The 14307-nt window shown below is 39.3% G+C and overlaps 1 protein-coding gene across 1 annotated transcript in view; it reads left to right on the top strand.

Annotated features, from left to right (window-relative positions):
* Positions 1–14307, top strand: part of LOC101601675 (A disintegrin and metallopeptidase domain 3-like) — a 70830-nt gene that overhangs the window by 24985 nt on the left and 31538 nt on the right. Inside the window, exons 8-12 of the mRNA XM_045130577.1 lie at positions 304–375; positions 901–1067; positions 3219–3300; positions 4746–4882; positions 5778–5967. Of these exons, the coding sequence (XP_044986512.1) occupies positions 304–375; positions 901–1067; positions 3219–3300; positions 4746–4882; positions 5778–5967 (648 nt within the window). The remainder of the gene's footprint in view (positions 1–303; positions 376–900; positions 1068–3218; positions 3301–4745; positions 4883–5777; positions 5968–14307) is intronic.

Genomic DNA, 14307 nt, shown 5'->3' on the forward strand with positions numbered 1-14307 from the left:
GAAGGAAGAAAGAAAAAAGGAAGGAAGGAAAGAAGAATATAATTGGGAATGCCAGAACCTATTGCCTCTGGAAGCGTACTCCACATACATGCACCACTTTGGAAATCTGGCTTTACATGGGTGTTGAGGAATCTAACTTGGGCTGAAAAGCTTTGCAAGCAATGCTTTTAACATTGGAGCTTTCTCCCCAGCTCCCCCTCTTCAGTTGCCAGTCCAGTCTCCATTATTTTAACTTTTATACATGAACTCCTTTAAACTGCGTTAATTTACGCGAGTGACTAAGGAACAACATTTGTCTTTCAGTATGATTACATGGGCTCTGATGTGGGAGTGATAGCCCAGAAACTTGTCCATATCTTTGGTCTGGTCAACAGTGTAAGTACTGTGATTCATATTTAAATAAGAGACACTAATATTAATCTATGAATATTGTTTTTTATCAATAAATTAGCATTTTATAAAAATATATTCACTCTGGCTGGGAGATGGCTCAACGGTTAAAGACACTTGTTGGCAAGTCTGCTTACCGGGATCCAGTCTTCCTCAGCACTGTCACAAAGCCTGACACGAAGTGAAACATGTGTCTATAATCCTAGCAGCAGCAAGAGTCCCTGTCTCAAAATAAGGCAGAAGGAGATGAGGATCACCTCAGAGTTGTCCTCTGACCTCCACATGTATATCATGGTATCCTCAACCCATCATACACACATACATACATACATACATATATGGACATACATATACACACGTGAATAATACAAATAGAAAGAAGTGTCTTCCTACTAACTACTTCCATCCATGAATGTGCTCATCTCTGTAAAGTAGTAAGTTGGACACAACAGCGTCATGTGTAGACATGGAATATTGATGACAAACCTAAACTATATCTTCTCTTTCCAGATGTTTTCCCAGCTTAAAATGACCATTATGCTAACTTCTTTGGAGGTCTGGTCAGATCAAAATAAGATTTCAACAGATGGGGATGCTGAGGAAGTACTGCACAGGTTTTTGTCATGGAAACAAAAAAATTCGCATCAAAGGTCTGATGATATGACATACTTAGTACTGTAAGCATTTTATTCACTTTAATAGGGTTGATTTTTCAAATTATTTGCCATGTCAGATATCACGGTCATGTACAAAACTTAAGACTTGTAATTATAACATAGCTGTAAAATTAGGATGAATTCCACATGGGAAAATAAAAAAAAAAAAACATAAAAAATAACTGCATCACACAAAACTGAACCACAGTGGGCTGTTGTCCCCATGACAACTCAGTAGCCTATGGTGTTGTTCTAGACTGGAGAGTAAAAAGCATTGATGAAATATGCAGCCTCTATGTTTGTAGAAATTTCACAGGAATAAAGATATAGTACCTGCTTATGTTGCTGGTTATGGCACTGAACATTGGTATCTACACAGTATTGGGCTCATCAACATTTTGACACACATGACAGAGAAGGGCCAAAAAAAAAAAAAAGACATTAAAACAGAAAGAACAGGGAGGGCTGGAGAGATGGCTTAGTGTTTAAGGCACTTGCCTGCCAATGCTACGGACCTAAGTTTGACTCCTCAGAACCCATGTAAGGCACATGCAGAAGGTGACACCTGCTCACCGGTGGCACACACCTCTGCAGTTCATTCGCAGTGGTTAACACTCTCACACACGCCCCCTTTCTATCATAAGAAAAGATTTAAAAAGTAGAAGGGGGATTACCTGGTTCAGGTGAGTGGGGGAGTATACACAAGAAGGGAATGGAAAAGGATTGTGATCAATTTACATTACGTTCATATAGGAGAATTTTCAACAAAATGTTTAGTGTTTTCCTAAATAACTGAAACAGACCATTTTATTCCCTCTGTAGTTATGTTTTATTGTCTATGTAACAATTAAAGTACAGTGACAAAGCTCTTAAGCCATCAATAACCCACATACTCACTGCTCAGTCCTGTTGGATCTGAGACCACATTGAAGGACTCAAAAGCAACATTAATGGACTAAAAGTGGGAGGACAATTTTGCTACCTCTCCTTTTCTTGTTTTACTTCTCTCTTTCTTCTCCTTTTTAAAAAAATATGTTTGGGACTGGAGAGATGGCTTAGCAGTTAAGGCATATGCCTGTGAAGCCTAAGGACCCCAGTTTGATTTTCCAGGTCCCACGTAAGCCTGATGTACATGGTGGTGCATGTGTCTGGAGTTCGTTTGCAGTGGCTAGAAGCCCTGATGCACCAATTCTCACACCCCTCTCTCTCTCTGACTCTTTCTCCCTCTCTCTGCCTCTAATAAATAAAATAAAAATATTAAAAAATATATATTTTATTTATTTATTTCAGAGATAGAAAGAGGCAGAGAGAATGGGCACACCAGACCATCTAGTCACTGTAAACAAACCCCAGATGCATATACTTTCTTGTGAATCTAGCTTACATGGGTCCTAGAGAATCAAGCTGGGCTCCTCTGGTTTTGCAGGCAAACACCTTAACGGCTAACCATCTCTCCAGCCCTTCTTCATCCTCTTTGATCCAACCTTACATAAGTTTGTACTTGTATACTACATCAAAATCTAGAGTTTTTGATTTTAGAATTATGTCCATCCAGTGATGAGAATCCTGGTAATTAAGTTTTAGAAGTATCAGGCACTGCAAAAGTTTTGGATTGTATATTACAGAAGTTTAAACAACCTTTATAACCTTAACTTCAGATGAGGTGTGGAAGAAAACTCAGTTTCTTACCATTTGGCATATGATTGAAAGTAGAAGCTATAGTCATGTTTTAAGGGGTATTGCAGTAAGTATTGCTGGCACAAAAACACCTGACCAAGAGCAGCTTGTGGGAGAAAGGGTTTATTTTGACTTGCAGACTTGAGGGGGAAGCTTCATGATGGCAGGGAAAATGATGGCATGAGCAGAACGTGGAAATCACGCCCTGGCCAACATCAGATGGATAGCAGCAACAGGAGATTGTGCCAAACACTGGCAAGAGGAAGCTGATTGTAACACCCATAAGCCCACCCCCAAAAATACACTGCCTCTAGGAGGGTTTAATTCCCAAAATGCCATCAGCTGGGGACCTAGCATTCAGAGCACCTAAGTTTATGGGGGGCACTTGAATTAAACCATCACAAAGGGTGCATCACGTTCAGGAATGTGATTTTTAAAATATTGTTGTTGCTAATATTTGAAAAGCATGTTTTCACATCAAAGTTTTTATTTTAGGTATAAGGACCATCCTCAGTATGTGGGCGCCACATACCATGGGATGGCTTGCAACCCAAAGTTCTCAGTAGGAGTTGCTCTGGTAAGAGTGAATGTCTCCTCACCTCTTCAATATTGGTTTAAGAAGTTCATGCCTTCTAACTCTTTATAAGATTATATTTTATACTTCGAAGATGAAAAATTATAATTTATAATGGAGTTTATTTTGTAGGGGAATCACCTAAAATTTTCAGTCTTAACTATTTTGAGTATACAGTTCAGTAGTATTAAGTATATTTACATTATTATTAAAAAATCACAAATTTTCACCTTTTGAAACAGAAACTCTTTATTAAATAACTCAGCTTTTGTTTCTGTTAAGTGCCATTTTACTTTATGTTTCTTTAAGTTTGACAACTTTAGTTTTTCATATAAGTGGAATCATTGAGCATACAAACAATATTCTGTGACTGACTTATTTCCTGTACTATACAAAAATCTTACTGTTTATAGTTCTGCATTTCATAATATACTATTATTTTGCTATGTGTCACATCTGTGAAGCAAGTGTGAATGTGGTCCATGCACATGTGTGGAGATGCACGCATTGCATGCCAGCAGAGTACAGGGAGGGTCGTTCTGTATTGCTATCTGACCTTGTTGACTTGAAACAGGGTCTCACTGAACTTTGAAGTTCATTTCTTCATTAGATTGTTTGACTAGTGAGCCCCAGAGACACTTCTGACTCTGCCCCATGCCCAATATGGGGGCACTGGAATGTGTGGCCATGTCTGGCTCTTCCATAGGTGATAAGGATTGAACTCATGTCCTAATGCTTATGCATCAAAAACTCATAATTATGCACCAAGCTATCTCCTCAGCCTTTCACTTTATATTATTGATGTCATAAATTACATATTTTCATGTTGACCGTTCACTGCATTCATCTTAGTATTACCTTCATTCATGCTCTCTAACTACTATACAGGATGTAAAAGTGAATTTGTACTCCAGAAATTATAACAAGTTTTCCATGTATTTGTCTTTTCCAGGGGATTTTATAATTTTCTTATGCCTTTTTCGTATGCTTTGCTTTTAGCCTAACTCCTTTAGCAAATCTTTTTGTAAATTTAATTTTAATTTATTTATTTGAGAGTGGAGGGAAGAGTCAGATAGAGAATGGACATGCCAGGGTCTTTGGCTGCTGCAGATGAACTCCAGACGCATGCACCACCTTGTGCATCTGGCTTATGTGGATCTTGGGGAATGAACCTGGATTCTTTGGCTTTGCAGGCAAATGGCTTAACCTCTAAGCAATCTCTCCAGGCCCCCTTTAGCAATTTGTGAAGTATGCGTTTTTAATGCTAATGGAATATTGGTTATTTTGAAAGTCTTCATTTCTTCATAACATTTGAATTACACATTTGTATTGCCAAATCTAATATTTTTGGCTGAGTTACTCATTTAGTATTTTGAATACATAAACCTACTGGACAAAACCAAACAGGCAAATTTCAACAATAACTCTGTTCTTGTTTTATCTATTAGCACCCAAAAGTCATGACTGTGGAGGCTCTCTCTGTTATCGCGGCACAGCTACTTGGAGTTAACCTGGGCTTAGCGTACGATGATGTCCACAGTTGCTACTGTCCAGGAAGCATGTGCATAATGAACCCTGAAGCAGTGTAAGAGGCCTTGAACACGCGTATCTATATGTACTCTTGAGAAATATTTGTAGTATTCTTTAAGGTACATTTCTCACAGGATAATGAGTAAGAGTATTTTAAATATGTACTATGTGATTATTTAAGATTGATTAAAGGAAGTTAATTTAGGATATTATAGAAAATGTGCCTAAGAGTTATGAATGAATAGAATATCAGTGTATGAAGATGCAGTGGATGCTGATGGGGCTTGTACATTTTATGTTCCTCAATGAGAAAACACTGTATTAGATTTCTTCTATTACCCAAAACAAAATAGCTAGGATGTTTTTAAAAAAAATTATTTATTTATTACTTGCAAGGAGAGACAGATATGAAAAGAGAGAAAAATAGAGATAGAAGAAGAGTCAATGGCATGCCAGGGCCTCCAGCCACTGCAAATGAACTCCAGATATGTGCACCACTCAGTGAATCTGGCTTTACAAGGGCACTGGGTAACAGAACCTGGGTCAACAGGCTTTACAGGAAAGGACCTAAACTGCTGAGCCATTTCTCCAGGCCCATAACCAGGACATTTAAATATTGTAACCAGGTTTGATTCCTTAAATTTTCCACTTAAATTTTTTCACATGTTCCATCTTCATGATGATTTGAGCTTCTTAGGGTAATAATGATGTTAAAAATGATACAGCAACCTCAAACGAACCTGATGCATGCCACATGCTGCTGAATTGTTTGGCACTTTCTATACTGCCAATTATATTTTAAGAAGAAATAAGCTGATTGCATTAACCATAAAGACATTCTCCTTCTTCACTTCTTTAAGAGAAGCAGTTGAGCATTTGTACTTTGTTAAATAATATTATGTGATACCAACATTTTCTCACTTATATGAGGAATATTAATTCAATTTTAGACACTCCCATGGCATAAAGATTTTCAGCAGTTGCAGCATAGATGGATTTAAGCATATGGTTTCACTGCCTGAATTTAAATGCCTTCACAGTGAAAGTGTTTTGGAAATTGTTTCCCAACAACAATCTTCAGCAACCTGTGGCAATTACATTTTGGAAGAGCCAGAGGAGTGTGACTGTGGCCCACCAGAGGTTAGTTACAAACCTCCACGGCTTTTCTAAACATTTGGTTTTGTATATCTCATGTATTCTTAGTCTTATAGGTAACTATCTAAAGGAGATAGCTGGGTGCAGTGAGCAAGCAAGTCTGAAATCCCAGCTATTAGGAGACTCAGATAAGAGGATCAAGAGTTCTAGAACAACCCGTGCTGTATAATGAGACCCTGTCTCAAATATATATTTGTAGTGGCTGGAGGCCCTGGCATGCCATTGACTCTCCTTCTAGCTCTTTCTTTCTCTTTTCATATCTGTCTCTCCTTGCAAGTAACATGTACATATATGTATACTTATTACTATATATATATATATATATATATATATATATATATATATACACACACACACACACACACACACACACACACACACACACACACACACAATGTGGTCAAATTTGCAGACTCATAACCATTCTAGAACCCCAAGATTTGGGGGCTTCAGTGCTAGAGGAACCCAGTGATCCCCCAGGGCGAGTGTGATGGTACACATTCTGGAGCCTGCCAATTCCTACATGCTCTATAGCACAGCTAGGGTGCAGAAGCAAGAAATATACCATTCTCTCACACTGGGGCAAGTTGGTGGCTACCTACCTCCCACTCTGGCTGGGTGAGTTTTGGCATGCTGGGCAGGCAGGTCATTAGCCTTCTTCCATACACAGCGTTCTCAAACAAGTAACCCCAGCCCACAGAGCAGGTGGCCCACACTGGGAAGAACAAGCCTGACACGTGCAGAGCTGGAACTTGGGTGCCAAGACTGGAGCTTGAGTTTGTACTTGTGCCATGCATGTGCTGGTGAATAGCCCATTCCCCATGTGCATGGGTAGCTTGACCCCTTGATCTCCACAGGAGAGGCTCAGATCCAGGCTGAAGGTCCTTCTGTCCTCCAGAAGGGCCAGTGGGTAGACACAGGCCTGGGAGTCGCAGGTGGGCACACACCAGGACACCACCTGCACAGCCTTCCCAGCTGGGATGCAGTGGAGGAGCTGGAACGAGAACTCACACTGTGCAGTGGCCCCTGACTCCCAGGTGTTGCACTGCTATGAACCCATGTCTGGAGTTCCTTCTGGCTTCCAAATGGAAAAGGCAGATTGGAGTGGGGCACAGGAGTGGCTGGCCCACACCTACCTGGGCAGCCACAGTGAAACCTCCACAGCCTGTGCAGTTGTGGTACAGTAGGGGAGGTGGGCCAAGAAGTCATGCTGCAGAGTAGCCCCTGAGCCACAAAGGTATGGCTCTGTTGCAATCACAGGCTAAAGTCATTCTGACCTATCAACTACCGGTCCAGAGTTGCTGATGCACCTGTAACCACATTCTGCCCAGGTAGGGTAGAGTGGGAAAGATGGAGTGAGCTCTCATGAGCTCCTAACCTTCACAGACATGCCACTGCTGTGGGTACACAGCTGAAGGTTCTCCTGACCTCCACATCTTGAGCAACAAGCTGCAACATCATGCATAAGTGAGGACCCTGCTTGACCCACACAGGCAAATTTCCCAGAAAAGTATTAGTACCTTCTACACACTCAGTAAGGGCAGAGTAGGTTCACAAAGACTCCCAGACCATCCACAAAGCCCTGTGAGCCAGACAGCCTCCATACACCCTGATGAGGGCACCGTCCAAGACCAGGTCTCCCACCCCCTCACCCCCACTACCGAGCCTGCCAGCAACAGCTGCAGCAAATTCCACCACAAAAGCCCAGCAAATTAGAAGCATGGGGAAAACAGGATCCTGTTTGGCCATGGACTTGTCCAGGCCTCCATGAGCTTCACCCATAAATGCTACGAGACTCCACACACAAGGAAATCACTATCTGGACCCAAGAGTACCCAAGCCAAATCTGGATCAAACCCAAACAGAACACTCACTGTAGAGCCTATAAGAGTGAGCCACTATTTGCTTCCTCCTACACAAAACAAGACATATACTTTGAGATTGGTAAACTACAATGCAGAAAAAGCAAGACAACAAGCTGACATACCCCCCACAAAGAATGCCTAGACCCATGATTGAAGTCTCCAGTGAAACTATAAAGGATACACCAGAAATAGAAAACCAAAATTAAGTCATTATAAGCTTATTAAACAAACTTATTGAGACCATGGCCAAAAAGACAACAGAATTGGAAGCAAATAATTAAAGAACCAACAATCAAAAAAGTGAAATGCAACAAAATCATAACTTATGTTAAATAGTTTTCATCATTCATCTTAACACAATTGACAAACATCAGAGAGATCTTAAAAGAAAAATGAATTGAAGGTGAGTCAACAAATAGATGATCTTCAACAATCAGTTGATTAAGCTTAATGAAGACATTATCAAAAATAAGAATGAATTCTAAGAAGCATCAAGAAAATCAAACCTTGGCCTGAAATTGGAACTCCATAAAGGGATGGATATGAAGCAGAAAAATGAAACAGAAAACAAAAATCAAATAGATCTTTTAAAAGCTTTCCTAGAAACTCTCACTAACAGCATAAATCATGTGGAGTATAGAACCTCAGAACTTGAAGACAAGACAGAGGAAACTGACCAGGAGTCCACAAAGTTTGATAACTTCAAACAAAAAGTCATGTGAATAGAATATGATGGAACTGTGGGACACTGTGAAGTGGCTCAATATGCAGATCATGTGCATATAAGAAGGGCAAGAAATGCAGGCCAAATGCATAGAGAACATCCTCAACAAAATTATTTAAGAAAATTTTCCTAATCTTGCAAAAGAGAAGACCATCTAGATACAAGAAGCCCAGAGAACAACAAACGGACAGGATCAAAGAGAAACTCTCCATGAAATATCATAGTTAAAACTCTAGGGCTGGAGAGATGGCTTAGCGGTTAAGAGCTTGCCTGTGAAGCCTAAGGACCTTGGTTCGAGGCTCAATTCCCCAGGTCCCACGTTAGCCAGATGCACAAGGGGGCGCACGCGTCTGGAGTTCGTTTGCAGTGGCTAGAGGTCCTGGTGTGCCCATTCTCTCTCTCTCTCTGCCTCTTTCTCTCTCTGTCTGTCACTCTCAAATAAATAAATAAAAATATTTAAAAAAAAACTCTAAACAATGAAAATAAAGAGAGGGATAAAAGCAACAAGAGATACATGGCTCATTGCATATAAAAGTAAGGCCATCAGAATTACCTCTGATTTTTCAATGGAAACTCTAAAAGCCAGAAGGGCTTGGAATGGGGTACTTCAAAGTCTAAAAGTGTATGGATTCCAACCCAGCCTACTTGGCCCAGTGAAAATATCCCTCATAATAAAATGAGAAAGGAAAAATTTCCATGATAAAAGCTAAAGCAAGCTCTATGAATTTATGAGCACCAAGTCCACTGTACAGAAAATATTCAGGGAAAACCCCACACAGAAGACTCGAATCACCAACCTTGAGAGCCCATAACAGGGAAAACACAATAACCAAACTAGAGCAAAATGTCCAAAGCTCAAGAAATCACTAAACCCTTCAAAATCTTCACCATGATAGGGATTAAATAGAACCTCAGAGACATAAATTTAAACATTAATAGACTCAACCCCCCAAAATGCTCAAATTAATTGGGTGGATCAGAAAAAATGAATCCATCCATGTCCTGTCTTAAAGGAATCACCTCACCATTAAAGATAGACAGATCCTAGGGGTGAAAGGGTGGAAAATGATTTTCCAAGCAAACGGAAACAAGAAGCAAGCAGGGGTGGCTAAATTAATATCTACCAAAATAGTCTTCAAACCAAAGGTAATAAAAATTGACAAAGAAGGCCACTTTTTACTCATCAAGGGAACAATCAAACAAGAGGATATCACAGTCATAAATTTACATACACCAAACACAGATGCACCACATTTTATAAAACAAAACCTACTTGGCACAAAATCATAAATAAATGCCAGTGCCATCATAGTAAGGGTTTCAATAGCTCATTTTCGCCCATGGACAGAGCATCCCATCAGAAAATTAACAGGGAAATAGTAGGGCTCAACAGCATCATTTAGACCTAATAGACATCTACGTAACATCTCAATCCAGTTCTGCAGAATACACATTCTTCTTTGCAGCACATGGAACCTTTTTTCCTGTGGCTATTGAAAATGGGATAAACTTGCTGATTTCTTTCTCTGCATATTTGTCTTTTGCATATAAGAAGGCTACTGATTTTTGCGTGTTTGATTTTGTATCCTGCCACTTTGCTGAAAGAATTTATCACCTTTAGAAGTTTTGTGGTAGAGTCTTTCTGGTCACTGTATAGGATCATGTCATCTGCAAATAGGGGTAGTTTTACTTCTTCCTTTTCAGTTTGCATCTCTTTTATATCTTTCTCCTGTCTTACTTCTTGGGCTAGCACTTCTAGTACTAAGCTGAAGAGCATTTGTGAGAGTTAGCACCCCTATCTTGTTCCTGATCTCAGTGGGAACTTCTTGAGTCTTTCTCCATAAAGTGTTATTTTGGCTTTAGCTGCTTTTTAGATAGCCTTTATTATGTTGAGATATAAACCATCCATGCTTATTCTGTCCAGAAATTTGATCATTAAGTGATGTTGTATTTTGTAAAGACCTTCTCTGCATTGATTGAAATGGCATGGTTATTATGCTTGAGATTACTTATGCAGTGCCAAATACATTAATAATCTTCAGAAGGAAGACTCAACTACTTCATATTGGAAGAATGGAAAGGATATCTGTGGAAACACTGAGTGGTAGAAATAAAAACTTTTTGAAAGGAGGTGAATGAAGGCAAGGAACCTCCTCTTCAATGCCATGATTTATTTCATCCCTGACTTAGCATGTCATGGACACCTGGAATTGATTTCAGAATCATGAAAAATGTGTGGTGTGGATCATGAAGTGCACATGGTTCCAGCTGCCACTGCTGAGAAGAGGCATGAGACATGGCATGATGACACTGATAAAGAGACTAGTGAAGCCATTGGGAGATGGAATAATGGTTTGCATGGAGACCCAGAGATGTTTTGGATATACCAAGACAGTGCAAAGGCTACTGTGGCGTGCTGTTGGCTTGGGATGGCAGTTTTCTCTAGGTACTCAGCCCATCTGGAGGGGCAGAATTGGGAAATTCAGAGACTTGTCATTGGTCACTGGTTATGGATATTGAATTTAAATTGCAGAAGTTTGCCTAATGGTTGTTGAATTTTCATTGGTCTTGTCTCTCCTATTTATACCTTACAGCAGTGGAAGCATTTACTCTGTGCCATTGTATGTTGGAAGTATATAGCTTGTTTAGATTTTACAGGACTCAGTTAAAAGATAGTTTTCAGCCTCATATGAGACTTGGGACTTTAGAACAATCTTAAATAAGTAAATGCTATGGGAACTTTAAATTTGGACTGAACACAATTTAAAATGCCAGATGGTTATGAATCTATTAGGTACTGGGTGGAATGTGGTAGTTTGAATTTATGTCCCTCAATAGATTCAATTTTTAAATTTTTACTTATTTACTTGAGAGAGATAGAGAGAGAGAGAGAGAAAAAAAGAGGGAGAGAAATGGGCATGTCAAGGCCTCATCCACTGCAAACTAATGTTCTACCAGCATATGCCACCTTCTGCATCTGGCTATGTGGGTCCTGGGGAATTAAACCTGAGTCTTTTGGCTTTTCAGACAAGTGTGTTAAACACTAAGCCATCTCTACAGCCCTCAAATGTTTTATTAAAGCTTGTAACTTATATTTCTTGCTGCCTGGCTGGAAGAGGTACCATGGTGGGTAGATCTTAGGGCCCAGCACTAAGATGTTCCTGGGGGGCAGGTCTGTTTCCAGCCTAAAGGTAAGAAGAGTGCTTGAGCTTTGCCTGGAGTTCTCAGAGTATGCTTGCTTATGGTGGTGCTTATGGTGGTGCTTTCCCTCCCTATGTGGACTTGGTAAAGGGGGCCAGCATCTTCCATCAATGAAGCTTTCCCTGGATATATAAGCTTTAAATAAATTCCTTCCTCCTATAATCTGTGGTTGGTTTGTAGGTTCATCCAAGCAGAGTGGAGCTGCCTACAACAGCATACCTTCATAAATCCAGGAAAATTGTCATAACTCCCTGCATTGAAGCTAACAATTAACAATAAGAGAAGCAACAGAAAGTATGTCAGTTCCTGGAGACTGAATAGCATCTATTAAATCATGAATGGACCATTGAGGAAATAAAAAAGAAAATTTAAAATGTCTAGAACTAAATAATAATGAAAACAAAACATACCAAGACTTATGGGACGCAATGAAAGCAGTACTAAGGGAGAATTTTACAACACTAACTGTCTTCATAGCAAAGACAGGGATCTCAAATTAATAACTTAACCATCCTCCTAAAGGCATTGGAGAAATAAGAACTTTTCTGGAAGGGAAGACACCAACCTAGCCCTATTTGCAGACAACAAGATCCTATGCAAAACTGACATGAAATACACTACAAAAACCCTTCTAAAGGTAATAAATTCCCTCAGCAACATGGCAGGATACAAAATGAACATACAAAAACCAGTGGCCTTCCTATATACCAAAGACAATTATTTAGAGAAAGAAATTAGTGAGGCTGTCCCATTTTCAATAGCCACCAAAAATTTAAGTATCCTGGAATATCACTGACCAAAGAAGTGAAATACCTACACAATAAAAATATGAAAATACTCAAGAAAGAAATTTCAGAAGACATGAGGATATGGAAAGATGAAGTATGATGAAAATGGAAATTCTACCAAAAACTATATACAGATTCAATACAATACCAATCAAAATTCCATCATCATTCTTCACAGAGATGGAAAAATTAATCTCCAAATTCATTTTGAACAGCAGCAGGCCTCAGATATCCAAAAATCTTCTAGCAAAAGAAACACCTCTAGAGGTATCACCATCCCTGATTTCAAATTAAGCAACAAAGCCATAGTAATACAAATAGCATGGTACTGGCATATATACAGACATAAAAATCAATGGAACTGAGTAGAATACCATCTCTTAGTCACACCAACTACATATACCTGATCTTTGACAAGGAGCTAACAAAGTACACTGGAGAATAGATAGCATATTCAGCAAATTGTGTTGGAACAACTGGATAACTACATGTAGAAAAATGAAACTAGACCCACTTCTTTCTCCATGCATGAAAATAAATTCAAAAATGGATTATGGAACTCAAGAAAAATTAGAGAAATAAAACACTTAAATGACTGGAATCAAAAATAGGGAAAACACCACACAACATAGGAGTGGGAAAAGACTTCCTGAATAAGACTGCAGTAGCCCAGGAAATCAAATATTCACTCAATCAGAGGAATCTCATGAAGTTAATAATCTATTGTACAGAAAACATACCATGAACAGAGCCAACAGACTACCCACAGAATGGGAGGATTTTTTTTTTCCAGCTAGACAACCAACAGAGACCTAATGTATAGAATCTATAAAAAACTCAAAAAATGCAGTAAAAAATAAAATAATCCACTCAAAAAAAGGGCAGAGCACTAAATAGAGAATTTTTAAAGGAAGAAATACAAATGGCGAATACTCAATGAAATTTCAACATTTTTAGCCATCAAAAAAATGCAAATTAAAACAAAATCTATGAAATCTATAAAATTCCACCTTACTCCAGTCAGGATGGCAATCATTAGTAAAATCAAATGACAATAAGTGTTGGTGAGGAGGTGGAGAAAGAGTAACTCTTATTGACTGCTGGAAAGATTGCAGACTTACACAACTACTACAAAAGTCAATGTTGAGGTTCTGAGAAAGATGAAAATAGACCTACCATCTTACACGGCTATTTCTCTTCTGGGCATTTACCCTAAAGACTCCACTCTATTTCACTGATACTTGCTCAATCATGTTTAGAGCTGCTCTATTTACAATAGCTAAGGAATGGAATCAATCCGGATGCCCATCAGCTAATGAATGGATAATGAAAGTGTGCTACATATACACATTGGAGTTCTACCCAGTAAGGAAAAATGAAATATTTGCAGGAAAATGGATGGACTTGGAAAACATCATTATAAGTGAAATTACACAGTCTGAGAAGGACAACTGCTGTATATTTTCTCTCATATGTGACTCCTAATATGAACCAGCTGAAGAGTGGGGAAAAGGCAGCAAATGTTAAACTATGGGCATATGACTAGAATGAGACCAGGAAAAAGTGGAAACAGAGAGGGAAGAAAGGAAGGGTTATCAGAAAACGTAGTTAAAAGAAAGAATATGCGGGCTGGAGAGATGGCTTAGCGGTTAAGCGCTTGCCTGTGAAGCCTAAGGACCCTGGTTCGAGGCTCGGTTCCCCAGGTCCCACGTTAGCCAGATGCACAAGGGGGCGCATGCATCTGGAG

The sequence above is a fragment of the Jaculus jaculus genome, chromosome 12 (assembly GCF_020740685.1).
Source record: "Jaculus jaculus isolate mJacJac1 chromosome 12, mJacJac1.mat.Y.cur, whole genome shotgun sequence".
Taxonomy (NCBI): domain Eukaryota; kingdom Metazoa; phylum Chordata; class Mammalia; order Rodentia; family Dipodidae; genus Jaculus; species Jaculus jaculus.